At 48.7% G+C, this 26,897-nt stretch overlaps 1 protein-coding gene across 1 annotated transcript in view; it reads right to left on the reverse strand.

Moving 5' to 3' along the window:
- NOS3 (nitric oxide synthase 3) overlaps positions 1-26,897 on the reverse strand; it is a 67,921-nt gene that overhangs the window by 17,255 nt on the left and 23,769 nt on the right. Inside the window, 17 exon segments of the mRNA XM_073632574.1 lie at positions 2,533-2,665; positions 3,564-3,738; positions 7,239-7,355; positions 8,631-8,698; positions 10,029-10,133; positions 11,758-11,902; positions 12,896-12,975; positions 13,710-13,904; positions 14,828-14,929; positions 18,012-18,186; positions 18,271-18,410; positions 19,443-19,584; positions 19,855-19,888; positions 19,891-19,945; positions 20,062-20,224; positions 20,905-21,053; positions 21,436-21,535. Coding sequence (XP_073488675.1) covers positions 2,533-2,665; positions 3,564-3,738; positions 7,239-7,355; positions 8,631-8,698; positions 10,029-10,133; positions 11,758-11,902; positions 12,896-12,975; positions 13,710-13,904; positions 14,828-14,929; positions 18,012-18,186; positions 18,271-18,410; positions 19,443-19,584; positions 19,855-19,888; positions 19,891-19,945; positions 20,062-20,224; positions 20,905-21,053; positions 21,436-21,535 — 2,078 coding nt within the window.

Genomic DNA, 26,897 nt, shown 5'->3' on the forward strand with positions numbered 1-26,897 from the left:
GTCATACCTGTGATGAGGTTGGGGGGAGGAGGTGGGGGTCATACCTGAAATAAGGTTGGGGGTGGAGGCGAAGTCATACTTGTGATGAGGTTGGGGGAGCGGAAGTGGGGTCATACCTGTGATGAGAGTCGGGGGGGAGGAGGTGGGGTCATACTTGTGATGAGGTCGGGGGGGAGGGCAGAGGTGGGGGTCATACCTGTGATGAGGTCGGGGGGCAGAGGTGGGGTCATACCTGTGATGAGGTCGGGGGGCAGAGGTGGGGTCATACCTGTGATGAGGTCAGAGGGCAGAGGTGGGGTCAGACCTGTGTTGAGGTCGGGGATGGAGGTGGGGTCATACCTGTGATGAGGTCGGGGGGCAGAGGTGGGGTCATACCTGTGATGAGGTCAGGGGGGCGGAGGTGGGTCATACTGTGATGAGGTCGGGGGGAGGAGGTGAGGTCATACCTGTGATGAGGTCGGGGGGGAGGAGGTGGGGTCATACCTGTGATGAGGTCGGGGGCGGAGGTGGGGTCATACCTGTGATATGGTCGGGGGGGCAGAGGTGGGGTCATACTTGTGATGAGGTTGGGGGGGCAGACGGTGGGGTCATACCTGTGATGAGGTCAGGGGGGCGGAGGTGGGGTCATACCTGTGATGAGAGGTCGGGGGGGCAGAGGTGGGGTCATACCTGTGATGAGGTCAGGGGGGCGGAGGTGTGGGGTCATACCTGTGATGAGGTCGGGGGAGGAGGTGGGGTCATACCTGTGATGAGGTCGGGGGGCGCGGAGGTGGGGTCATACCTGTGATGAGGTCAGGGGGGCGGAGGTGGGGTCATACTGTGATGAGGTCGGGGGGGGAGGAGGTGGGGTCATACCTGTGATGAGGTCGGGGGGGGAGGAGGTGGGGTCATACCTGTGATGAGGTCGGGGGGGGAGAAGGTGGGGTCATACCTGTGATGAGGTTGGGGGGGAGGAGGTGGGGTCATACCTGTGATAAGGTTGGGGGTGGAGGCGAGGTCATACTTGTGATGAGGTTGGGGGAGCGGAAGTGGGGTCATACTTGTGATGAGGTTGGGGGGACAGAGGTGGGGTCATACCTGTGATGTGGTTGGGGCGGAGGTGGGGTCATACCTGTGATGAGGTCGGGGGGGGACAGAGGTGGGGTCATACCTGTGATGAGGTCGGGGGAGGAGGAGGTGGGGTCATACCTGTGATGAGGTCGGGGGAGGAGGAGGTGGGTCATACCTGTGATGAGGTTGGGGGGGGCGGAGGTGGGGTCATACCTGTGATGAGGTCGGGGGGGAGGAGATGGGGTCATACCTGTGATGAGGTCGGGGGGGAGGAGGTGGGGTCATACCTGTGATGAGGTCGGGGGGGGGAGGAGGTGGGTCATACCTGTGATGAGGTTGGGGGGGCGGAGGGTGGGGTCATACCTGTGATAAGGTCGGGGGGCGGAGGTGGGGTCATACCTGTGATGAGGTCGGGGGAGCGGAAGTGGGGTCATACTTGTGATGAGGTTGGGGGACAGAGGTGGGGTCATACCTGTGATGTGGTTGGGGCGGAGGTGGGGTCATACTTGTGATGAGGTCGGGGGGCGGAGGTGGGGTCATACCTGTGATGAGGTCGGGGGGGACAGAGGTGGGGTCATACCTGTGATGAGGTCGGGGGAGGAGGAGGTGGGGTCATACCTGTGATGAGGTCGGGGGAGGAGGAGGTGGGGTCATACCTGTGATGAGGTTGGGGGGGGCGGAGGTGGGGTCATACCTGTGATGAGGTCGGGGGGGAGGAGATGGGGTCATACTGTGATGAGGTCGGGGGAGGAGGAGGTGGGGTCATACCTGTGATGAGGTTGGGGGGGCGGAGGTGGGGTCATACCTGTGATGAGGTCGGGGGGCGGAGGTGGGGTCATACCTGTGATGAGGTTGGGGGGGGGGGGAGGTGGGGTCATACCTGTGATGAGGTCGGGGGCGGAGGTGGGGTCATACCTGTGATGAGGTCGGGGGGGGAGGAGGTGGGGTCATACCTGTGATGAGGTCGGGGGGGGAGGAGGTGGGGTCATACCTGTGATGAGGTCGGGGGGGCGGAGGTTGGGTCATACCTGTGATGAGGTTGGGGGGGGGAGGAGGTGGGGTCATACCTGTGATGAGGTCGGGGGGTGGAGGTGGGGTCATACCTGTGATGAGGTCGGGGGAGGAGGAGGTGGGGTCATACCTGTGATGAGGTCAGGGGGGCGGAGGTGGGGTCATACCTGTGATGAGGTCAGGGGGGAGGAGGTGGGGTCATACCTGTGATGAGGTCGGGGGAGGAGGAGGTGGGGTCATACCTGTGATGAGGTCAGGGGGGGGAGGAGGTGGGGTCATACCTGTGATGAGGTCGGGGGAGGAGGAGGTGGGGTCATACCTGTGATGAGGTCGGGGGGGGGGGGAGGTGGGGTCATACCTGTGATATGGTCGGGGGGGGAGGAGGTGGGGTCATACCTGTGATGAGGTCGGGGGGGAGGAGGTGGGGTCATACCTGTGATGAGGTCGGGGGAGGAGGAGGTGGGGTCATACCTGTGATGAGGTCGGGGGAGGAGGCCTGCATGGACATCCTGTACATTGAACGCTGCCAGCTGCCTTTGGCCTTAAAGAAATCCTGAGCATTCAGATCGATGTCGTCACCAACACAAAATGTGTCACACGCCACCTGGGGGGACAGAAAAGATGTCACTCCATATTGGGGGTTATTACACTCACCGTCACCAATGTTGGGGGGTTTTATTCCTTCCACTGACACCAATATTGGAGGTTATTATTGATCTCACTGACACCAATGTTGGGGGTTATTATTCCTTCCACTGACACCAATGTTGGGGGTTATTATTCCTTCCACTGACACAATGTTGGGGGTTATTATTGATCTCACTGACACCAATGTTGGGGGTTATTATTGATCTCACTGACACCAATGTTGGGGGTTATTATTCCTTCCACTGACACCAATGTTGGGGGGTTATTATTGATCTCACTGACACCAATGTTGGGGGTTATTATTGATCTCACTGACACCAATGTTGGGGGTTATTATTCCTTCCACTGACACAATGTTGGGGGTTATTATTCCTTCCACTGACACCAATGTTGGGGGTTATTATTCTTCCACTGACACCAATGTTGGGGGTTATTATTCCTTCCACTGACACCAATGTTGGGGGTTATTATTCCTTCCACTGACACCAATGTTGGGGGTTATTATTGATCTCACTGACACCAATGTTGGGGGTTATTATTGATCTCACTGACACCAATGTTGGGGGTTATTATTCCTTCCACTGACACCAATGTTGGGGGTTATTATTCCTTCCACTGACACCAATGTTGGGGTTATTATTCCTTCCACTGACACCAATGTTGGGGGTTATTATTCCTTCCACTGACACCAATGTTGGGGGTTATTATTCCTTCCACTGACACCAATGTTGGGGGTTATTATTGCTCTCACTGACACCAATGTTGGGGTTGTTGTAGCTATACGCGCACATTAGCAGACGATGGTTCGGGGCACATACATGCGTAGTCCTTCAGCTGGGATGTGATTGGCTCACCTTGAAGACTGCCTTGGCCCACACCCGGAAGGAATCCTCCTGTCCGCACAGCTCGTCCCCTTCCCCCATCTCCAGGATCCGCTCTCCTCCCAACTCCTCCAGCCGGGTGTCCACCGCATGACCAAACGCACAGAAGTGGGGGTACGCCCGGGATCCCAAGCCGAAGACAGAGAACCTGGAACATAGAGAGGGGTCAGTGTACTCCAATACGACCACCATTGGTCACTTACTTGAACCGCACTGTGCTTCTCAGCCATGTATCTCTATCATCAGAGGATCGCACTGTGCTTCTCAGCCATGTATCTCTATTATCAGAGGATTCCACTGTGCTTCTCAGCCATGTATCTCTATTATCAGAGGATTCCACTGTGCTTCTCAGCCATGTATCTCTATTATCAGAGGATCGCACTGTGCTTCTCAGCATGTATCTCTATTATCAGAGGATCGCACTGTGCTTCTCAGCCATGTATCTCTATCATCAGAGGATCGCACTGTGCTTCTCAGCCATGTATCTCTATTATCAAGGATCGCACTGTGCTTCTCAGCCATGTATCTCTATTATCAGGCAACACAGAACAATGTGACAGAAATCTCTCCAAAGCCAGAAATAACCCCCCCCCCCAACACCAATCTCTCCCTTGTACACCTTGGAGTGTATCACCAGCCAAAACTATCATTTTTTTTTAGTTCTGCACCTTCTGAAATAGAGTGTTGGGATTCTGAATCAGAATCAGGAACGGTAACAGGGGCTGCAGGCCTGGTCTAATTTAGGGGCCCAGGAGAGTCAGAGAGACTCTGTTGGGGATGGTGCTGGAGCACGTTTATAGCCTGAAGAGTGTTCAGCATTTGGGCACAAACCTATAGAAAGTCCACAGTGGGTATTAGCGGTCCCTGGGGACTTGAGGGAAGTCTCGACTCCACCCAGCAGAACTGAGGAAGGCAACCATGTAACAATAGGGGGCCCAGATTCCAGATTCCTGGCAGACCCATCAAGTTCCTTGTGTAAAAATGCCCCCGGAACCTCTAGAGGAGTATGGACTGAGGTTTTCAGTTTGTCTTTGAGAAGACAAGTCGCTCCATTTAGCGGTAAGCAAACTAGGCCTGATGTGAGGCAAGGCCACAAGTACTCACAGACCTGGGCAGCCGATGAGGGTTTCAGGTGGTTGGAGAGGACTAGGTCACTGTAGACAGGCAGTGGAATGAGACTGAAAACTGGAGATCCATGGGGTGCTTCAGGTGTCAGAGCAAAATCGGGATGGGGCTTCATCTAAGCTAAATGATGATGGCAAAATGCATGTGCAGCACTCCACTGAGTGGGTGACTTCAGCAGTCCATGTCTCAACCGTAACCCTTCCCATGGCAAAAAAAAAAAAAAAAGCTGTGTTAGGAAATTTGAAAAGGTGCCCAATGGTGAAAATGGCAACGCAGGTCCCGGTTCTTCAGCCTCGCTGGTCTTACTCAAGTGTTTTCAGAGACAGGATCACACCTGAGGCTGTGCCATGGCTCTGGACCTGAAGGGCGCTCCACCCAGGTCTGAATAGTGCCCCAATGCAGAGCCCAGTGCCCATTCTGGTCTAGCCTCCCATGTCCAGCCCAGTGGGGTCCAGGTACAGCCTCCAAGCAGTGGTGTAGGAAGAAACCTTGACTGAAGTCACCAAGGAAAAATTGATGCATACTGGATGGAGAAGGGGTCAAATGGGGGTTGGTCTAGGGATTTTCCATTTATCATCCTGTAGGTGGCAGTAAAAACCAGCTGCTTCTCAAAATGAATTTCAGTTCTGTCCATCCAGTGCTGTGCTTTATACAGCTCTACCACTGAGCACAGTCCTGTCTGGCAGGGCAGGAGACCCATTTTTTTTTTCTTCTACGGCTCAGTAACACTTACAGGTCTTGTCCCTCCCCCAGCCTGTTATTGGATAGTGAAAGGAGTAGCAGCAGACCAATCACTGGTCACTCTGCTCTCTCCTCTGGTCAGCATACCTCGCCAGCACATAAATTGAATGGATCCTTATGCTGCTTCTCCCTCTTCTAGTCTGAGCTCTGCTGTACATAGACTGCAAGAGGCTGACACTAGGTCACATTCAGGTGTGCGCCATTCATTCAGGTCTTATATCTGCCTGGAGTTCAGCTTTAAAATGGACTACACAGGAAATCTGCAATATATTGTACAAGGCTGGAGATCTGCCAATACACCAGATTATAAATTACTGTATATATGGAGCCGGATTCACATCCTCCTCGTTTGAAATCACCGGAGGATGAGAGTATAAATATCTGAGTGAAATCCTGGTAATTCTTTCCTCCACCCTTAGTAGGCTCGGTCTCCCGCCCTCTCCAACCTTAGTAGGCTGGTCTCCCGCCCTCTCCAACCTTAGATGGCTTGTCTCCCGCCCTCTCCAACCTTAGTTGGCTTGTCTCCCGCCCTCTCCAACCTTAGATGGCTTGTCTCCCGCCCTCTCCAACCTTAGTTGGCTTGTCTCCCGCCCTCTCCAACCTTAGTTGGCTTGTCTCCCGCCCTCTCCAACCTTAGTTGGCTTGTCTCCCGCCCTCTCCAACCTTAGATGGCTTGTCTCCCGCCCTCTCCAACCTTATTTGGCTTGTCTCCCGCCCTCTCCAACCTTAGTTGGCTTGTCTCCCGCCCTCTCCAACCTTAGATGGCTTGTCTCCCGCCCTCTCCAACCTTAGTTGGCTTGTCTCCCGCCCTCTCCAACCTTAGTTGGCTTGTCTCCCGCCCTCTCCAATCTTAGTTGGCTTGTCTCCCGCCCTCTCCAACCTTAGTTGGCTTGTCTCCCGCCCTCTCCAATCTTAGTTGGCTTGTCTCCCGCCCTTTCCAATCTTAGTTAGCTTGTCTCCCGCCCTCTCCAACCTTAGTTGGCTTGTCTCCCGCCCTCTCCAATCTTAGTTGGCTTGTCTCCCGCCCTTTCCAATCTTAGTTGGCTTGTCTCCCGCCCTCTCCAACCTTAGTTGGCTTGTCTCCCGCCCTCTCCAACCTTAGTTGGCTTGTCTCCCGCCCTTTCCAATCTTAGTTGGCTTGTCTCCCGCCCTCTCCAACCTTAGTTGGCTTGTCTCCCGCCCTCTCCAAACTTAGTTGGCTTGTCTCCCGCCCTCTCCAATCTTAGTAGGCTTGTCTCCCGCCCTCTCCAATCTTAGTTGGCTTGTCTCCCGCCCTCTCCAACCCTAGTAGGCTTGTCTCCCGCCCTCTCCAACCCTAGTAGGCTTGTCTCCCGCCCTCTCCAATCTTATTTGGCTTGTCTCCCGCCCTCTCCAACCCTAGTAGGCTTGTCTCCCGCCCTCTCCAATCTTAGTTGGCTTGTCTCCCGCCCTCTCCAACCCTAGTAGGCTTGTCTCCCGCCCTCTCCAACCCTAGTAGGCTTGTCTCCTGCCCTCTCCAACCTTAGTAGGCCTATCTCCCATCCTATCCACCCTTAGTAGGCTTGTCTTCCGCCCTCTCCAATCTTAGTGGGCTGGTCTCCTGTCCTCCCCCCCTTAGTAGGTTTGTCTCTCGCCCTCTCCACCCTTAGTAAGGCTGTCTCCCGCTTGCCTATCTGTGATTGGGGAGAGGGAAATCTCAAAACTTAAGGAAAAAGCCATTTTACAACTCCACCCAAACAGAACTTTGTCATTTAGGAGTGGAGTGACATATCAGTTTGGCATGTTTGAAGAATGTCGTGGTACCTGAGTGTTCCCAGGGGCCCAGCGCTGTCCGTGTTACTCGATTCCTTCCTTTTATTCTTCCAGGTGGTGACCAGGAGGTCGTTCTGGGAGACGCTGTTAAATCGAGTCTTGTAGCTCCTGAAAAACACAGATTATAGACACATTCATCCATGGGGGGTCTACATTGCTGTCATAATAGAGATTATCATTACCAGGGGGGTCCAGATTGCCCTCACCACAGGCCATTCTTCATGTATGACTATGAAGAATCCACCAGGGATGGGGGACACCGGCATTACAGTCCTAGCATTATGGTGTCACCCAACCTCTTAGTGGAGGCTTCATAGATGTTAAGGGAGAACACAAAGACCCAAGCAGATTTGGGGGGTGGGGTCCATAAATGTCAGTAGAACCTCACCAAAAAGATTACTTTTGTTGCACTGGGGTTTCCACTTCACCCCAATAAACTGGAGGCATCTGACTGGTTGTCATCAATGACATTGACATTTTCCTTCAGAGCTTTATATTAAACATGTACCTCCCCCCTCCCCTGATGGCATTGAACAAACACGGTGACGTCTTTGTGTTTTTTGAACCAACGTGACAAATGTGAGAAGACTTTACACAACCAGACGCTAAAATTAATCTGAAGCCTTTCCTTCCTGCACTTCCCGTTTCCTGAATGAGAATTTTTAATGATCCGCAAGGAGAGTACCAACAATCCGGGAGTGAAATCTCTGATCGTGGGGGAGAGAGAAAAGAGAAAAGTGAGAAAGAAAGAGATATGAGGGAAAGAGGGGAAAAAGGTGGGAAGAGGAGAAAGAGGAGAGAGGGTGGGGGTGAAGGAGAGAGGAAGAGGAGAGGTGATTAGGGTGGAGAGGAGGAGAGAGGGAGAGAGGGAGAGAGGAAAGTGAGAAAGAAAGAGATATGAGGGAAAGAGGGGAGAGAGGGTGGGAAGAGGAGAAAGGGGGGGGGGGGGGGGGGGGGAGAGAAAGGAGAGAGAAGAGAGGGAGAAAAAAAAAAAGGAGAGGAAGAGGAGAGGTGATGAGGCAGAAGAGAGGGAGAGGGAGAAGAGAGGGAGAGGGAGAAGAGAGTGAGAAGAGAGGGAGAAGGAGAAGAGAGGCGATGAGGGGGGAGAGGAGAGGGAGAAAAGAGGAGAAGAGGAGGTGAGAAGAAGAAGGAGGATCAGAGGCGATGAGGGGTGAGAGGAGAGGGAGAAGAGATGACGGTGTTAGAAGGTAAGGAAAGAAAGTTATCTGACAATGGCATTGCCTCGGAGGTTATTCACCATATGGACAGACTGGGCACCAGTATAAGAAGGCGATATTTAGGTCCAGCGTAGAGACAAGACAGCATTATATGTAGTAGGGAGGAGAGTGACCCCTAGAGGGGATATGGAGGAGAGACACTCACTTTTGCTGTTCTGGCTGCAGAGAGGACACATTGGGAGACGTCATCTCCATCAACTCCTGGGCGAAGGTCTGCAAAGAGAACCAATCAGAGACAACGGTGGCAGAGACATTCTGAGATAGATGGATGAGGTGCAGAACCATATACATTGTCATACTCTCTATTCCTATATATATTGTTGCAGTTTACTGTCTTTACTGTTTACTTTTCCCCTATATAAATGACCTTTACTATATACTAATGTACTATACGCTATGGTTTGTATTAATGCACTAAACTATATATTATTACAGTATACCATGATTGCTCTCCTATCATACAAATAATGACAATTTCCAATTAAATGGAAACTCCGCACTATGGATCCATAATCTGGCTGCTGCCTCTCCTAAGGTCTTCTACCAATAGGTAGAATGTGATAAAAGTGACTGGTGAAATCGGGGTAAAGGTGGGGCTGCCAATTAATGCTTGCTTAAACAGCTGTGTGCAAACCGAAGAACCGGAAACCGCTCCTGATGACGGCACTCTGACGAAACGCACAGGGCAGGGCTTGGAGTGTCATTGCGTTACTTCCAGTTCTTCGGTCCGTGGGACGCAGGGCATCCCAGACACATTGAGAATTACATGCATTTGAATTCCTCACTAATGTAAGTGTGTTTTTGGCTTATAAATAAGACTTACACTATGAGGCTTGGCTTTGTCCATCTATCCCCCCCTGTGAGCATACCAATGACCTTCACAATGAGGAGGTGGAGGAGACATTAAAGCACACATAAAAGCATACAAGGGACCTGGAATATCTAATTACGGTGCCCACTAGCCCCTGCAGGGGTCTAGCAATCTGGTGACTGCAGTTTAAAAGGGTGGAGCACAAGTGACCTCACCTATTCACCTGCCAGTTAGAATACGCACCATTATCTGAGCACCAATCACCTGAAGTAGAAGGACTTTATATGGACTTATGACCTTTTTAAAACTTATTTCATTTATTTTGACCACTTGTTTTTTTATTAATTTGTTGGAAGGGTATATATTTATTTTCTTTTTGCCATACATTTTTTCTATTTGGTATGCACATATTTAAGCATTATAGCACTTCTCCTGGGGGACATTGATTGGTTTACCTTTGAGAATGGATTGTCACATGAGATTGCGGGATAATAAGGTTGACATATATGTTGGGGTTTTGTGGAGAGATGCACCTTTCACCTTTTATTGGTTCATTTGTATAGTTTGCACACAGCTGTTTAAGCAAGCATTAATTGGCAGCGCCACCAACACCTCTATTTCACCAGTCACTTTAATGACAATTTCCAGACATCAGAACATAGGGATATCCTCTCAGTACACTGGATGACACCTCTCTGGTGACTGCAGGTTGGTTGTAGTAGGGGCACTTACCTCACCATTCTCTGGAGGATCGCCATTGCCAAAGGTGCTGGTCACCACCAATACCAGAGTCTCGTGCTCCAGGCTGATCGTGTCGTACTGGTCCATACAGATGACCTATAGAGAGATTTACAGAGAAGGCTATACCCCGGAATCCATGCCAGTCTAATACAGATCCCCCCCCCATACCTCCCCCATACTGGAATATGAGTGGTGACACCTGGAGCTGAACAGCTCCCATTTCTACAGAATATTGTGTAACCCAATCAGATATCAAGCTTTTTTTTCTCTCATCAAGGACTTCCCAGGTTTAAACCTGCTTTAAGGATCAGTTAGGTTTGAAACAGGAAAATCTGGATGCCGCACACCGGATAAAGTTGAAAAATCTTCTTTATTGTAAAACTTGGATCATCAAAAATACAGGACAAAGAAGATTTTTCAACTTTATCTGGTGTGCGGCATCCAGATTTTCCTGTTTCAAACCTTGCTTCAATTTGCATTTAGCCAGCACCTGGGACTCCCCTCCTCTGAAAGATTTACTCATACACACCTGGAAGCAGGTCTACCTGAGCGGTGATTCATTTTAGGGAACAGTTGCTGGTAACAGGCAATTCTGGCATCAGGAACATTCTTCATTTTCCCCCAGTGGTAACCCTGAATTGTCCCATTATCAGCTAGGTGATGATTGGTTTGGGTGGATCTGGCCATCCTCAGATGGACCCTGGTTCTTGATACTGCTAGGAGGACCCCTGAGAACCTTGGATGGACCCTAGTCCTTGGCAGCGTTGAGTCTTAGATGGACACTGGTTCTTGGCACTGTTAGGGAGGCAGGCTATGAGAGCCTTAAATAGACCCTGGTTCTTGTCCATACTGGGAGGATCCCTGAGAACCTTTAATTAATCCTGGTTCTCGACACTGCTAGCAGGGCCACCAAGAGCCTTTAATGAAGCCTTGTTGTTGACACTGCTAGGAGGGCCCCTACAAGTCTTAGATGAACCCTAGTTCTTGGCACTGCTAGGAGGACCCCTGAGAGCCTTACATAGACCCTGGTTCCTGCTACTACTAGAAGGGCCCCTGAGAACCTTTGATAAACCTTGGTTCTTGGTACTTCTAGAAGGACCCCTGAGAGCCTTAGATTGACCCTAGATCTTGGCACTGCTAGATGGACCCCAAGAGACTTTGGTTGACTCTGGTTCATGGCACTGCTCGGAGGACCCATGAAAAACTTCGCTGGAAGGGCCCCTGAGAGCCTTAGATGGACCCTAGTTCTTGACACTGCTGAGAGGACCCCAGAGAGCTGACCAGCTTACAGGAGAAGACAAACCTCTGTCAGGTTTTAATTGCTGTCCAAGCTGGAATGACTTCCTTCCTCTTCCTGTTTTGTCTTTGCAGCAGGAAGTGAGGGGGGAATCTCCCCAATGGGGACAAAAGGACAATGACCTGTTAGAGTATCCAACCACATAACCAATCAAAAAAGACATAAAAAAAAGGGGGTTTTGTCCAGAGTTTGACTTGATCTACATGCCTCATGAGCAATGCCTCTTCCCCATCTCAGGGTAAGTGGGCTCCCCATGATTGAGAGCACCTGATTTCTCAGACACTTTCTGAAGATTCTGGTGAGGTGATTGAACTGAGCGATTCTGATTGGGGAGTTCCATTGTCCCAAATTTCCCAATAAAACCCTCCGACTGACACCCCCCCCCCCCCCCCCCCCCCCCCCCCATCATCTCCATGCTCTTACCTTGGGGTCGAAGGCGTGAGAAAAGATGTTGGAGAGTTTGTGTGCGTAGGTCTCGGAGCGGCCAGTCTCAGTGGCATACAGAATGGTGGCTTTTACCCGACGGGCCATGGCCTGCCCCATCAGCTTGGCAGAGAATTTCACAGCACTGAAAGGAAATGAGAAGGATCTCTGTACTGGCCCCGGACTCATTGTGCCATGAATGAAAAGACATAACTGCTGAAACAAACCTCAGCGGAACCCCAGCAGTCATAAAACACCACTTTGTATTCATTTAGATCTCATTAAAAGGGATACCCCTGAAAGTAGTAACAATGTTGTCTAGTTGTCATGTTAATCCTCTTACTTCAATGCTATCTCTGGGTCCCTGGCTTCGGGCAAGTGTGCAGCCAGCAAAGGCACAGGAAAAAAAAAAAATCAGATCCCCCATTCTTGCTTCAGGTTAGGGGCTCAAAACTTATTGAAGCTGGAGGATAATCATGAAGGTCAGGCAACTAGCCTTGAAGAAGGTCAGCAACGACACCACCATATTTCTCCCAGTGCAAATTCCCTTTACATGCTGCTAATCGAGCTGTCTAAATCTATTTTTTATATGCATTTTTCAATAAGAATGGGAGGTCCCACACTGTGAACCAACCAGAATCTACAGCATGGCCCAGTGCTTTAAACCTAAAATGTTTCAGGCAATAAAGCCGCTTAGAGAACCATGCCCGAGAGAGCACTGGAGAGGAACCGGGAAGCCTGGCTATTTTATAGTTTACCGCATATCTAATGGAAGCTCATATATAAAAGTGACTCTGTGATCACTATGCAGACAGGAGGCAAGTCATGCATGACCACCTACCTTCAGAAGCCCCAAATGATGAAGATCTTCTCCAGCTTCTATTGTCACAAGCTCAGACTCAGCTTATGCCACCCCCCACATCTTTCTATTACCCAAAACGTATGATACTTATGGCCAGTTATCTGTTTAAATTTACCATGGCACCCCTTCAAGCTGCCTAGATGCAGACTTACAATAGGGGTTTCACCCACCAACTATGCAGTCTGGCATTGGTTTGTAAATCACTGAACAGAAGTACACATTTATGGCAGGTCACATATGCAGTATGTTATATCAGCTGTGTAGTTAGCTGCTTACTTGGCAACTTCTTTGAAGGTCCTCTTCCGGGTGATGGTGCTCTGAGAACCTTTCCAAATGTGATACTTCCAGGGGTCCGGCTGTAATACCAACATTGCCCAGAGGTCAGTGATGATGAGGCACAAAGCAAGGCCAAGACACGATGGGAATGGAAGACTGAACACACACAGAATGGGAGACATGGAAGGAGAACCAACAAATAGAAAGATGAAAGAATGAGGGACGTGAAGGAAGGCCCAACACAAAGAGAATGGGAGACATGGAAGACGACTCAACACGCAGAGAAATGAGAGAATGGGAGACAAAAAGGAGGACCCAACACAAAAGATATGAGAAAATGAAAGACGGAGGAACAGAGAACAGGACACGTGAAGGAAGACCCAAGACAAATATGACAGAATGGGAGACATGGAGGATAATCCAACACATACAGAGAGGAGGGAATGGGAGATATAAAAAGGAAGCTCCAACATGCAGAGATTTGAGAAGGAAAGACATGGAAAAATACCCAACACAGACAGATGAGAGATTAGGAAACAAAAGGAAGACCCATCAAAAAAAGATAGGCGATGGGAGACAGAGCAGGACTCAAAACGTGGATAGATGAAAGAATGGGAAACCTGGAAGAAGACCCAACATACAGAGAGATGAGAGACATGGAGGAGAATCCAACATATAGAGGGATGAATTCCAATTTCAGTGAAGAGTAACTTAGTGAGTAGTAGATGTCTATTAGAGCTAGATCACCAAGGTGCATTCTTCAATGTCCAAATCAGTGCATACAATAGACCCTGCTGTCTCAGTGCTTTGGTACCTGATAGAGAAAGGAAGGGGACAGGAGGTAGTTGACCATCTCTTGGTGAAATACAGGGGTCAGACTTCCAGACATCGGAGGTACAATCCACACCCAGTCTGCTGGGCAGCCTCCTCGCTGGCGGTTCTCATGTTCCAGATGCTTCATGAAGGACTCTGTAGCGGCATGGTGGTCTACAATGGTGACTTTATCACTCTATGAGACAGACAGATTGATTAGGAGACATGTGAACCTTTAGTTGGCAGATCTTTTGACTGCCTTTCCTAAAGATGGTTGCTGAGCCATGCTACAGGACCAACCTAACTAACAAAATGTAATGGTCAATCCATCTCTTATCACTGAGAAATGCACAATTAAATTTTAAATTATAAATGATTAATTTCCTGAAACAGATTAACACTCGAATACACGATAAGGGTCTATGTCAAAGGGCTTTGGACTTAGATCTGACCGGAACCTGACCGTCGTCTGAGCTGCATCCACTTGCTTTGAATTTCTTTAGTAATCCTATTGATGTGAATGCGACAAGAAACAGTTCTGACACAAAAAAAAAAAACAACCAAAATTGTGACGTTGGCCCAGTACCAGACAGCAAGACACCGTGCTTCTGACATAGCTCAATTTTCGGGACAGATTTGATCTGGAGTAATCTCTCCTTCTCAATATGAAAGCTTTAGTCTCTCTAAGTTTGTAATTCTGGGCTATTCTCCCCCATGGGTTTGCTTTTTTATGCTTCAGTTCATTTGTACACCAGTGACAGGGCGCAGTCAGACCTTTTGCGATTGCTACAGTAAGTCAGAAGGGGGTCAGTGGGCACAGGTAGGGGTTAGTCGGCACTTGGAGAGGGCGCCAGTTGGCACAAGGGGAGGGCGCCAGCCGGCACAAGGGGAGGGCGCCAGCCGGCACAAGGGGAGGGCTCCTGTCGGCACAAGGGGAGGGCGCCAGCCGGCACAAGGGGAGGGCGCCAGTCGGCACAAGGGGAGGGTGCCAGTCGGCAAATGGGGAGGGCGCCAGCCGGCAAATGGGGAGGGAGCCAGCCGACAAATGGGGAGGGCGCCAGCCGGCAAATGGGGAGGGGGTTAGCTGGAACACACACGGCTGCTTTGATATCATGGTACCTGGTAGCTGTACAGGACGGCAATGTTTATCTCCAAAGCTGCCCGGTCCTTCCACAGCGATGAGGATTTCTTGGTGTCCAAGCCCAGGCGTTTAGCCACGTCCTGCAAGCATAGAAAATGTCTAATATGAAAAGGGGACCTACAAACCAAAATAAGTAAATATTTTTTATATGAATTGTAAAGCATGACAATTAAATAAATGAGTAAATAAATCAATCATCGCCACCATAAACAATAGGGGGGATTCTGGGTACTTGTTATCCACCCTCTGTACGTCTATAAACACGGCACTAGGAGGCATTTCCTGCATACAGCCCTGCATACAGCCCTGTGCTGATGAGCGGGACTTGTAGAATGTACAGTCTAGGTTATAGCTAGAGGGGGACCCAGGGAAGGGTCCAAAGTGTGGGCCCCTGAGCTACAATTCAGAAGGCACAGAGTCAAGGGTGGTAGGGGACTCAATTCTTAGAAAGACAGAGGGCAATCTGTGACAAAGACCTGAAGCGCCGAACTGTATGTTGTCTACCGGGCGCTCGGGTTCGGCACATCACGGATCTTGTGGACAGATTACTGGGAGGTGCTGGGGAAGACCCGGCTGTCATGGTGCACGTTGGCACCAATGACAAAGTCAGAGGCAGATGGAGTGTCCTAAAGAACGATTTTAGGGACTTGGGAGCTAAATTGTGGAAAAGGACCTCCAAGGTAGTATTCTCAGGAATACTACCGGTACATCGAGCCACACCAGAAAGGCAGAGGGAGATTAGGGAAGTAAATTGGCTGAGGAGCTTTTGTAGTAAGGAGGGGTTTGGGTTCCTGGAGGACTGGGCCGACTTCTCAGTTGATAACCGGTACTATAGAAGGGACGGACTGCACCTAAATGAGGAGGGTGCAGATCTGCTGAGAATGAAGATGGCCAAAAAATTAGAGGGGTTTTTAAACTAGGCGATGGGGGGGGGGGGGGGGGTTCCAGAGGTAGAGATAGTCAGCTCGGAAGATATTCCAGAGGGTAGTATTGGGGGCATTAGTGGTAGGTTGACTAAAGCACATAAACCCAAGGTAAGTATAGTAGCAAGTCCTAGTTGCAATCTCGGAACACCCAATAAGAGGACAATATGCGACCGGTCTAAACTACTTGGCATGTTCACCAATGCCAGGAGCCTGGCAGACAAGATGGGAGAACTAGAGATACTGTTGTACGAGGAGGATCAAGAATAATGTACAAGTGAATGTGAGAGATGACATCACTGAGGGAGCTAGAGAGGAGGTGGAATCCTTATGGGTAGAGCTCCAAAGGGATGAAGCTAAGGGGAAAATAATACTGGGAGTATGCTATAGGCCCCCTAACCTGAGGGAGGAAGTGGAGACGGATCTCCTATCACAATTTGGATTAGTAGCAAGGATGGGAAGTGTTATCATAATGGGGGATTTTAATTATCCAGACATAGACTGGGCGGAGGGAACCGTGCATTCATTTAAGGCTCGCCAGTTCCTTAATGTCTTGCAGGACAATTTTATGGGTCAGATGGTAGACACACCAACTAGAAATAAAACATTACTGGATCTACTGATTACCAACAATACAGACCTGATCACGGATGTGGAATTACTGGCAATTTAGGCAACAGCGATCACAGGTCAATTGGCTTCAGTATAAATCGCACAAATAGGAAACATAAAGGGAATACAAAGACACTGAATTTCAAAAAAGCCAACTTCCCTAAACTACAAACCTTGCTAAAAGGCATAAATTGGGATAAAATATTAGGAACAAAGAATACAGAGGAGAGATGGGTTTGCTTTAAGAGCATATTAAATAAGGGCATTAGCCAATGTATCCCATTGAGTAATAAATTTAAAAGAGCGAACAAAAGTCCTGGATGGCTTAACTCCAATGTAAAAATGCATATAAAAGCAAAGGAGAAGGCCTTCAAAAAATACAAAGTTGAGGGATCATCCTCAGCATTCAGACTTTATAAAGAATGCAACAAGAAATGTAAGGGTGCAATTAGGACGGCTAAGATAGAACATGAAAGACACATAGCGGAGGAGAGCAAAAAAAAATCCCAAGAAATTCTTTAAGTATGTAAACAGTAAAAAAGGGAGGACAGACCATATTGGCCCCATAAAGAATGAGGAAGGACATCTGGTTACAAAGGATGGGGAGATGGTGAAGGTATTGAATTTATTCTTCTCCTCAGTCTTCATGAGTGAATCGGGGGGGCTTCAATAACCGAAAATGCAGTGTTTATCCTCAGGACACATCACAGGAAGCACCTCCATGGTTAACAGAGGACAGAATTAAAATTAGACTTGGGAAACTTAACATTAATAAATCACCGGGACCAGATGGCTTGCACCCGAGGGTACTTAGGGAACTCAGCCAAGTAATTGCCAGACCGTTGGTTCTAATTTTTACTGACTGTCTACTGACTGGAATGGTACCAGCTGATTGGCTTTTCTCCAATGTAGCACCAATATTTAAAAAGCGCCCAAAATACATCCCTGGGAATTACAGACCAGTTAGCCTAACATCAATAGTATGTAAACTCTTGGAGGGGATGATAAGGGACGATACACAAGATTTTAGTAATGAGAACGGTATCATTAGCAGTAATCAGCATGGATTCATGAAGAATAGTTCTTGCCAAACCAATCTATTAACCTTCTATGAGGAGGTGAGTTGCCATCTAGATAAAGGAAGGCCCATAGACATGATGTATCTGGATTTTGCAAAAGCATTTGACACAGTTCCCCATAAACGTTTACTGTACAAAATAAGGTCCGTTGGCATGGACCATAGGGTGAGTAGATGGATTGAAAACTGGCTACAAGGGCGAGTTCAGAGGGTGGTGATAAATGGGGAGTACTCGGTATCTAGACAGTACCCAAGAATGAAGGCCAAAGGGGGCCCATCCCGGGACCAGCAAGGGGGACCTAATAAAGTGGCCAGTGAGTGTAGATGGCCCTACCTAGAGGCAGTGTGAAAACCCTGCTGATTGTGGCTGCAGTGGACATATGACTCTCAGATGAAAGGCACACAGAGAGGACCTCCTCACTTTCTCTCCTAGAAATCAGAAGCAGCTCACAGATTTTTACTTATTGTCTGCTGTTTCTGAGAGTTGAATCCCCCATTCTGAATAGCTCAGAGAAAAACAGATTTCCCTCCATGGTAGGGGCCCCTGACCTCGGATATGTTGTATCGGGAGGAGTCACACAGGTTCCGCATCCCAATCTCGGTGCTCATATACCAGCCATTGAATGGTGCCGCCGGGAACTCCAGACCTCCGATCTCCAGGAGGAGGTTGCTGACAGCAGGTAAGGCGTACCACTTCAATCCCAGGTCTGCGAACCATTCGTATCTGGGGGGGAGATGAACCAATGTTAGACTGGAGCTTCATCACAGAAATCCAACATGTTACAGGCACTGGGGGCCCAGCACTCACTGCGGGTGTCGAAGGGGCACCTCCGTAATGAGTTCTGCAGGAATCTCAAAGAGTTTCGGGTCGTCCCCATTGGCTTGTAGCAGGAGAGGTAACACGTCAAATCTTCCACCTTTTGGCTTCCAGCCAAGCTGAACACAGAGCTGTAAAGGAAATGGCAGGTATATGAGAATATTAAACCAATAGGTGAACAGATGAGGAAGGACAATATGGGACAGCAAACATGGAGTGTAACAATTTCAACAATCATGAAAGGGCAGGGCACGCTGGTGGCTGAATTGGCAAGGATAACGCGTTTCATGCATCATGCACTTAATCATAACAGATGATTATCTTGATATGTTTAAGCGCATATTGCGGGAAATGCAGTAACATCTTGCTCCCTGCCTGTTTAAATCCATAGTAAAAGCTATCACAGACAGATCAATAAACTTTGTTGGATTTCTTGCCAATTGGAGTGCGATCAATCTCTTTGTATATTTGTGGACTACTAAGAATGCAGTGAAGTGTGTGGAGGGCATAAGAGGGGTGCAAAGAGCAGTAAAGGGGGCAGCAGAAGGGTGCACAGACGGGAACTGGCCGGGCCATTGATGGCGGGAACTGGCCGGGCCATTGATGGCGGGAACTGGCCGGGCCATTGATGGCGGGAACTGGCCGGGCCATTGATGACGGGAACTGGCCGGGCCATTGATGACGGGAACTGGCCGAGCCATTGATGACGGGAACTGGCCGAGCCCTTGAGGACAGGAGCTAGCCAGACCCTTCATGACGGGAACTGGCTGGGCCCTTGAAGATGGCTTCCAGCAGACAGAAAGAAGGTAATGCATTGTAAATTTAGTTCTTAAACAAAAACTGAAAGCAGCAAGATGGCGGATTAGTATTGAAGGATGTAGGAAATGGAAGTGGTGGACTCATGAGGAGTGACAGACATGTGAAGTGGTGGCTCAGTGGGTAAGGTCACACGCAGAGGTTGTGGTAGTAGGCAAAAGTGGTGGGGGATGCTGAGAGATGTATTATTATTGTGAGGGGAGGAGAGTTGTGAGGAGGTGGATAAAAACGGAACGGTGCGGACGAACTATGGAGGAACTGGATGAGGGTTCTATAACTGCAGAGCAGATGTTGCCCAAGCTTTAGTCATCTATGGCCGGACCTAGAGGGAATATAAGAAATCCCACCTCAGTTAGCTCCACGTTGGCCGGATCCCCCACCACCGTGTCATCTTGCTGCCTGTACCCCGCGTATCGTATCAGCTGATTGTTCCATATCTGGAAATCTGAGCTTCCATCTTTTCTCTGCGGGAAGATGGTGATGGCCGACCTGAAAGAAAAGCGATAAGACATTGTGAGATCATTGGGGAGGACAGAAGCCCCATCAAACAAACTTCTTAATGGAAAATAAAATAAAAAAAAGTATACAAAAATGGGAGGAGAATTACTCAGAATTTATGAAGGAATCTACTTGTACAGAACCAAGTCCCTCATATTTGGAGAGAAGTCCACCACGGACAAAGCAAACACTTGAGCATGAAGAAGTTACAGTGGGTTGTAATGTGTGTAGGTTCTTGATGGAGATTGGTGGACATCATACCTGATGTTGCCCTTGTTGGTGGCGTACTTGATTGGTTGCAGATGTTGGTGAACATCTCATGGGTGGTCCTGCAATCTCTGGCATCAAACACCTAAGAAGGAATACAAACCACCATAGTAAATGCAGAGACACTAACAATTTGTCAGACTAGGGTTCAGTCCATCAATTTTCCTCAAGATCAAACCTCGGCCTGTGTGCTGTTCCCACCTGGAGCTTTGACCACTGAATCCGGCCCACACATCGAGACGCGTTCCGCCACGCCTGCTTGGCTCCAAAGATCAGCTCGGTCTCCTTGAGTTGGTAGGTTCCTGTGGACATTATCTCCTGCTCAACCTCCTTCAGACGCTCTGTGTGTGCTTTGGACTGGGCCCTGGAAGAAGGATACAAACTATCATCGGGAGCCTGAAGAGGACATCCTACTGACCACATACAGATGTTGTATCTACAATGAGTCCATCAACATGAATTCTTAATTGAAACCAATCAGATGAATCACCCCCAGACTTATATACTGAGAAATTCAATAATGAGATACCAATACCACAAATTCTCACGCCTCTTGTTGTAGTCCAAAATCCAACTAATAGAACGTGATATAATGCCTAGGCAGGTAATCGGTGGGTTTCCATCGTCTACATTGACTTATGCTTCTTATTTTGTCACCATAAAGAAGCTCTGCCTAATAGTTATTGGCCTGAAAAACAGCCAACATCCACAGATGAGACACAGTGCTCAGAATGGAGCATTTACATATTTGGATACTGATAATATGAAGAACACGGCTGAAGAACAGGTGTGAGTGTTCACATGATGATGAATTCTCATGACAGGTGGAGGATTAGAAGACATGTCCTCCATGTTATCCAGTCATGTATATTCCTGATCTCCTGCTAGACCACGAAAAAGTTATTTTACTTTTAGGTGGACACTGGTGGTTGATCTCCACCATTAAGGTTCATATGCTGCCTAATCTCACGCTCTACCCAAAACTGAAATAACGCAAAAACCTTAAAGTCCATCAAGTTGAGATGAAAAATAACATTTGGTCACCTTTTGATGGAGGTGTAGTACTGGTTCATGAAGTCTTTGGCCCTGGGAAGAATTTCTTCTGGACTTTTTGGTTCTTGACGTTGGGGACACATCAGCTGAGATGGAAACATGACGGAGCCCAGACATCGGGCTTTGGTACAGGCCACATCCTATAAGAAACAGGTTACAAATCCAAAAGGTAAACTTCACCAGAGTTCATGTAGGGAAAACTGGCAATGTGATGACGTCATGTGATCATAACAAGCCAATGTATTGCATGCTGATGCTGGGATATCATGAGGGGTAAATGCCTTTGTAATACCCCTCCTAATGAGTTTTTAGTCTTTAGCATTCCTGTAGCTGGTAAATTTTCCAGGGACAGTCCTGGGTTATCCGCATCTGGCCCTGGAAAAGTCTGGAAATTTTTATGGTTCTACATCTCACGTCAGGTTCTGGGGGACTGCTATGTTCCCAATGAAGAAAGCACTGTATGATCCTGTAGATGACCTATCTTTCCTCTGGGCAAACCTTTCTTCTGCCATTCTGTCTTACCTGCTCCGTCTGGACATTCAGCATGTCGTATGCCAGCGTCCGGTTCTCCCAGTTCCTGACCCGCAGACATTTCTGGTTCTGAGTTCCGTTGGCTTGGCTGCTACAAGACACAATGAAGGTTATTTGGCAAAGAACAAATTACAACCAATCACAATTCATCTTCACCAACTCACATCGTTCTACAAATACTCACAGATGGAATACCAGCAATATAAAAACATTTCATGGACTGTTCCTGGTTTCCCAATTGCTCATGCATGGTTTACAATAGAAGGACAGAGGGGGGATTGGGGTATAATAGAAGGACAGAGGGGAGGATTGGGGTATAATAGAAGGACAGAGGGAGGATTGGGGTATAATAGAAGGACAGAGGGGGGGATTGGGGTATAATAGAAGGACAGAGGGGGGGATTGGGGTATAATAGAAGGACGGGGGGGGGGGGGGTTGGGGTATAATAGAAGGACAGAGGTGGGATTGGGGTATAATAGAAGGACAGAGGGGGGATTGGGGTATAATAGAAGGACAGAGGGGGGATTGGGGTATAATAGAAGGACAGAGGGAGGATTGGGGTATAATAGAAGGACAGAGGGAGGATTGGGGTATAATAGAAGGACAGAGGGGGGATTGGGGTATAATAGAAGGACAGAGGGGAGGATTGGGGTATAATAGAAGGACAGAGGGGAGGGTTGGGGTATAATAGAAGGACAGAGGGGAGGGTTGGGGTATAATAGAAGGACAGAGGGGGGATTGGGGTATAATAGAAGGACAGAGGGGAGGGTTGGGGTATAATAGAAGGACAGAGGGGGGATTGGGGTATAATAGAAGGACAGAGGGGAGGATTGGGGTATAATAGAAGGACAGAGGGGGGATTGGGGTATAATAGAAGGACAGAGGGAGGATTGGGGTATAATAGAAGGACAGAGGGGGATTGGGGTATAATAGAAGGACAGAGGGGGAATTGGGGTATAATAGAAGGACAGAGGGAGGATTGGGGTATAATAGAAGGACAGAGGGGAGGATTGGGGTATAATAGAAGGACAGAGGGGAGGGTTGGGGTATAATAGAAGGACAGAGGGGGGATTGGGGTATAATAGAAGGACAGAGGGGAGGGTTGGGGTATAATAGAAGGACAGAGGGGGGATTGGGGTATAATAGAAGGACAGAGGGGAGGATTGGGGTATAATAGAAGGACAGAGGGGGGATTGGGGTATAATAGAAGGACAGAGGGAGGATTGGGGTATAATAGAAGGACAGAGGGGGATTGGGGTATAATAGAAGGACAGAGGGGGGATTGGGGTATAATAGAAGGACAGAGGGGGATTGGGGTATAATAGAAGGACAGAGGGAGGATTGGGGTATAATAGAAGGACAGAGGGAGGATTGGGGTATAATAGAAGGACAGAGGGAGGATTGGGGTATAATAGAAGGACAGAGGGGGATTGGGGTATAATAGAAGGACAGAGAGAGGCTTGGGTATAATAGAAGGACAGAGGGGGGGATTGGGGTATAATAGAAGGACAGAGGGAGGATTGGGGTATAATAGAAGGACAGAGGGGGGATTGGGGTATAATAGAAGGACAGAGGGAGGATTGGGGTATAATAGAAGGACAGAGGGGGGATTGGGGTATAATAGAAGGACAGAGGAGAGGATTGGGGTATAATAGAAGGACAGAGGAGAGGATTGGGGTATAATAGAAGGACAGAGGGGGGATTGGGGTATAATAGAAGGACAGAGGGGGGATTGGGGTATAATAGAAGGACAGAGGGGAGGATTGGGGTATAATAGAAGGACAGAGGGAGGATTGGGGTATAATAGAAGGACAGAGGGGGGATTGGGGTATAATAGAAGGACAGAGGGGAGGATTGGGGTATAATAGAAGGACAGAGGGGGGATTGGGGTGTAAGAGAAGGACAGAGGGGGGATTGGGGTATAATAGAAGGACAGAGGGGGGATTGGGGTATAATAGAAGGACAGAGGGGAGGATTGGGGTATAATAGAAGGACAGAGGGAGGATTGGGGTATAATAGAAGGACAGAGGGGGGGTTGGGGTATAATAGAAGGACAGAGGGGGGATTGGGGTATAATAGAAGGACAGAGGGGGGATTGGGGTATAATAGAAGGACAGAGGGGAGGATTGGGGTATAATAGAAGGACAGAGGGAGGATTGGGGTATAATAGAAGGACAGAGGGGGGATTGGGGTATAATAGAAGGACAGAGGGGGGATTGGGGTATAATAGAAGGACAGAAGGGGGGATTGGGGTATAATAGAAGGACAGAAGGGGGGATTGGGGTATAATAGAAGGACAGAGGGGGGATTGGGGTATAATAGAAGGACAGAGGGGGGATTGGGGTATAATAGAAGGACAGAGGGGGGATTGGGGTATAATAGAAGGACAGAAGGGGGGATTGGGGTATAATAGAAGGACAGAGGGGGGATTGGGGTATAATAGAAGGACAGAGGGGGGATTGGGGTATAATAGAAGGACAGAGGGGAGGATTGGGGTATAATAGAAGGACAGAGGGGGGATTGGGGTATAATAGAAGGACAGAGGAGGGATTGGGGTATAATAGAAGGACAGAGGGAGGATTGGGGTATAATAGAAGGACAGAGGGGGGGATTGGGGTATAATAGAAGGACAGAGGGAGGATTGGGGTATAATAGAAGGACAGAGGGGGGATTGGGGTATAATAGAAGGACAGAGGGAGGATTGGGGTATAATAGAAGGACAGAGGGGGGGATTGGGATATAATAGAAGGACAGAGGGGGGATTGGGGTATAATAGAAGGACAGAGGGAGGATTGAGGTATATTAGAAGGACAGAGGGGAGGATTGGGGTATAATTGAAGGACAGAGGGGGGGGATTGGGATATAATAGAAGGACAGAGGGGGGATTGGGGTATAATAGAAGGACAGAGGGGGGATTGGGGTATAATAGAAGGACAGAGAGAGGATTGGGGTATAATAGAAGGACAGAGGGGGGATTGGGGTATAATAGAAGGACAGAGGGGGGGATTGGGGTATAATAGAAGGATAGAGGGGGGATTGGGGTATAATAGAAGGACAGAGGGGGGATTGGGGTATAATAGAAGGACAGAGGGAGGATTGGGGTATAATAGAAGGACAGAGGGGGGATTGGGGTATAATAGAAGGACAGAGGGGAGGATTGGGGTATAATAGAAGGACAGAGGGGAGGATTGGGGTATAATAGAAGGACAGAGGGAGGATTTGGGTATAATAGAAGGACAGAGGGGGGATTGGGGTATAATAGAAGGACAGAGGGGGGATTGGGGTATAATAGAAGGACAGAGGGGGGATTGGGGTATAATAGAAGGACAGAGGGGAGGATTGGGGTATAATAGAAGGACAGAGGGGGGATTGGGGTATAATAGAAGGACAGAGGGGAGGATTGGGGTATAATAGAAGGACAGAGGGGGGATTGGGGTATAATAGAAGGATAGAGGGGGGATTGGGGTATAATAGAAGGACAGAGGGAGGATTGGGGTATAATAGAAGGACAGAGGGAGGATTGGGGTATAATAGAAGGACAGAGGGGAGGATTGGGGTATAATAGAAGGACAGAGGGGGGATTGGGGTATAATAGAAGGATAGAGGGGGGATTGGGGTATAATAGAAGGACAGAGGGGAGGATTGGGGTATAATAGAAGGACAGAGGGAGGATTGGGGTATAATAGAAGGACAGAGGGGAGGATTGGGGTATAATAGAAGGACAGAGGGGGGATTGGGGTATAATAGAAGGTAGGGATGAGCTTCGTGTTCGAGTCGAACCCATGTTCGACTCGAACATCGGCTGTTCGATCGTTCGCCGAATTGCGAACGTTATGGGCCGTTCGCGCTAAATTCGTGTGGCGCGTCACGGCCCATAATTCACTGCGGCATCGCAGTGCATTGCTGGCTGATGATTGGCCAAGCATGCACTATGACCCGCATGCTTGGCCAATCACAGCGCCGTCAGTAGAGAGAGCTGTAATTGGCCAAAGCCAGGGTGGCTTTGGCCAATTATGGCTCAGGGGATTTAGTACACACCCCACACTATATAAGGCCGCCTGCACGGCGGCCCTGTGTAGTGTGTGTTCCGGTGTGCTGAGAGATAGAGAGAGAGAGAGACAGTGTCATTTGATTTGAGTTAGATAGATTAGGCAGAACAGTCAGTCAGTTAGCTGCACTTACAGTGTATTGTGTATATATATGCATCCCAGGTGTTGCATATATATATATACACTGTATTCAGTTTAGCTAGATCCGTTCCTGTTATCTTCTATCTAGACTATTTACATTTAATGCAGTGCGTCCTGCTCACAGTGTTCAGCTAGATCCGTTCCTGCTATTTACATTTAGTGCAGTGCGTCCTGCTCACAGTGTTCAGCTAGATCCGTTCCTGTTATCTTCTAGACTATTTACATTTAGTGCAGTGCGTCCTGCTCACAGTGTTCAGCTAGATCCGTTCCTGCAATTTACATTTAGTGCAGTGCGTCCTGCTCACAGTGTTCAGCTAGATCCGTTCCTGCTATTTACATTTAGTGCAGTGCGTCCTGCTCACAGTGTTCAGCTAGATCCGTTCCTGCTATTTACATTTAGTGCAGTGCGTCCTGCTCACAGTGTTCAGCTAGATCCGTTCCTGCTATTTACATTTAGTGCAGTGCGTCCTGCTCACAGTGTTCAGCTAGATCCGTTCCTGTTAAATTCCTACTGACCGGCAGGCTTGTCTGGTTACAGTATATAAAGCTACCTGAAGAAAATTACAGGTGTTCTATTTGATCCTATTAGTACCACGGTCAGGCAGCTAGACTATTTACATTTAGTACAGTGCGTCCTGCTCACAGTGTTCAGCTAGATCCGTTCCTGTTATCTTCCTACTGACAGGCAGGCTTGTCTGGTTACAGTATATAAAGCTACCTGAAGAAAATTACAGGTGTTCTATTTGATCCTATTAGTACCACGGTCAGGCAGCTAGACTATTTACATTTAGTACAGTGCGTCCTGCTCACAGTGTACAGCTAGATCCGTTCCTGTTATCTTCCTACTGACAGGCAGGCTTGTCTGGTTACAGTATATAAAGCTACCTGAAGAAAATTACAGGTGTTCTATTTGATCCTATTAGTACCACGGTCAGGCAGCTAGACTATTTACATTTAGTACAGTGCGTCCTGCTCACAGTGTTCAGCTAGATCCGTTCCTGTTATCTTCCTACTGACAGGCAGGCTTGTCTGGTTACAGTATATAAAGCTACTTGAAGAAAATTACAGGTGTTCTATCCCAGCTTAGTGCAGCTACAGGCCATTAGTATGTCTGGAAGGCCAAGAAGGAGAGGCAGACAGTCACAAGCCAATAAGAGAGGGCAAGCAGGCTCTGTGTCTAGTGCTGGTCGTGGAGACGGTGCATCCTCATCAGCACGTGGCCATGGGACACGCTTGGCCTTTTTTTCGGCAGCTGGCCATGTT

This window comes from Aquarana catesbeiana, linkage group LG05 (assembly GCF_042186555.1).
Source record: "Aquarana catesbeiana isolate 2022-GZ linkage group LG05, ASM4218655v1, whole genome shotgun sequence".
In the NCBI taxonomy this organism is placed as follows: Eukaryota; Metazoa; Chordata; class Amphibia; order Anura; family Ranidae; genus Aquarana; species Aquarana catesbeiana.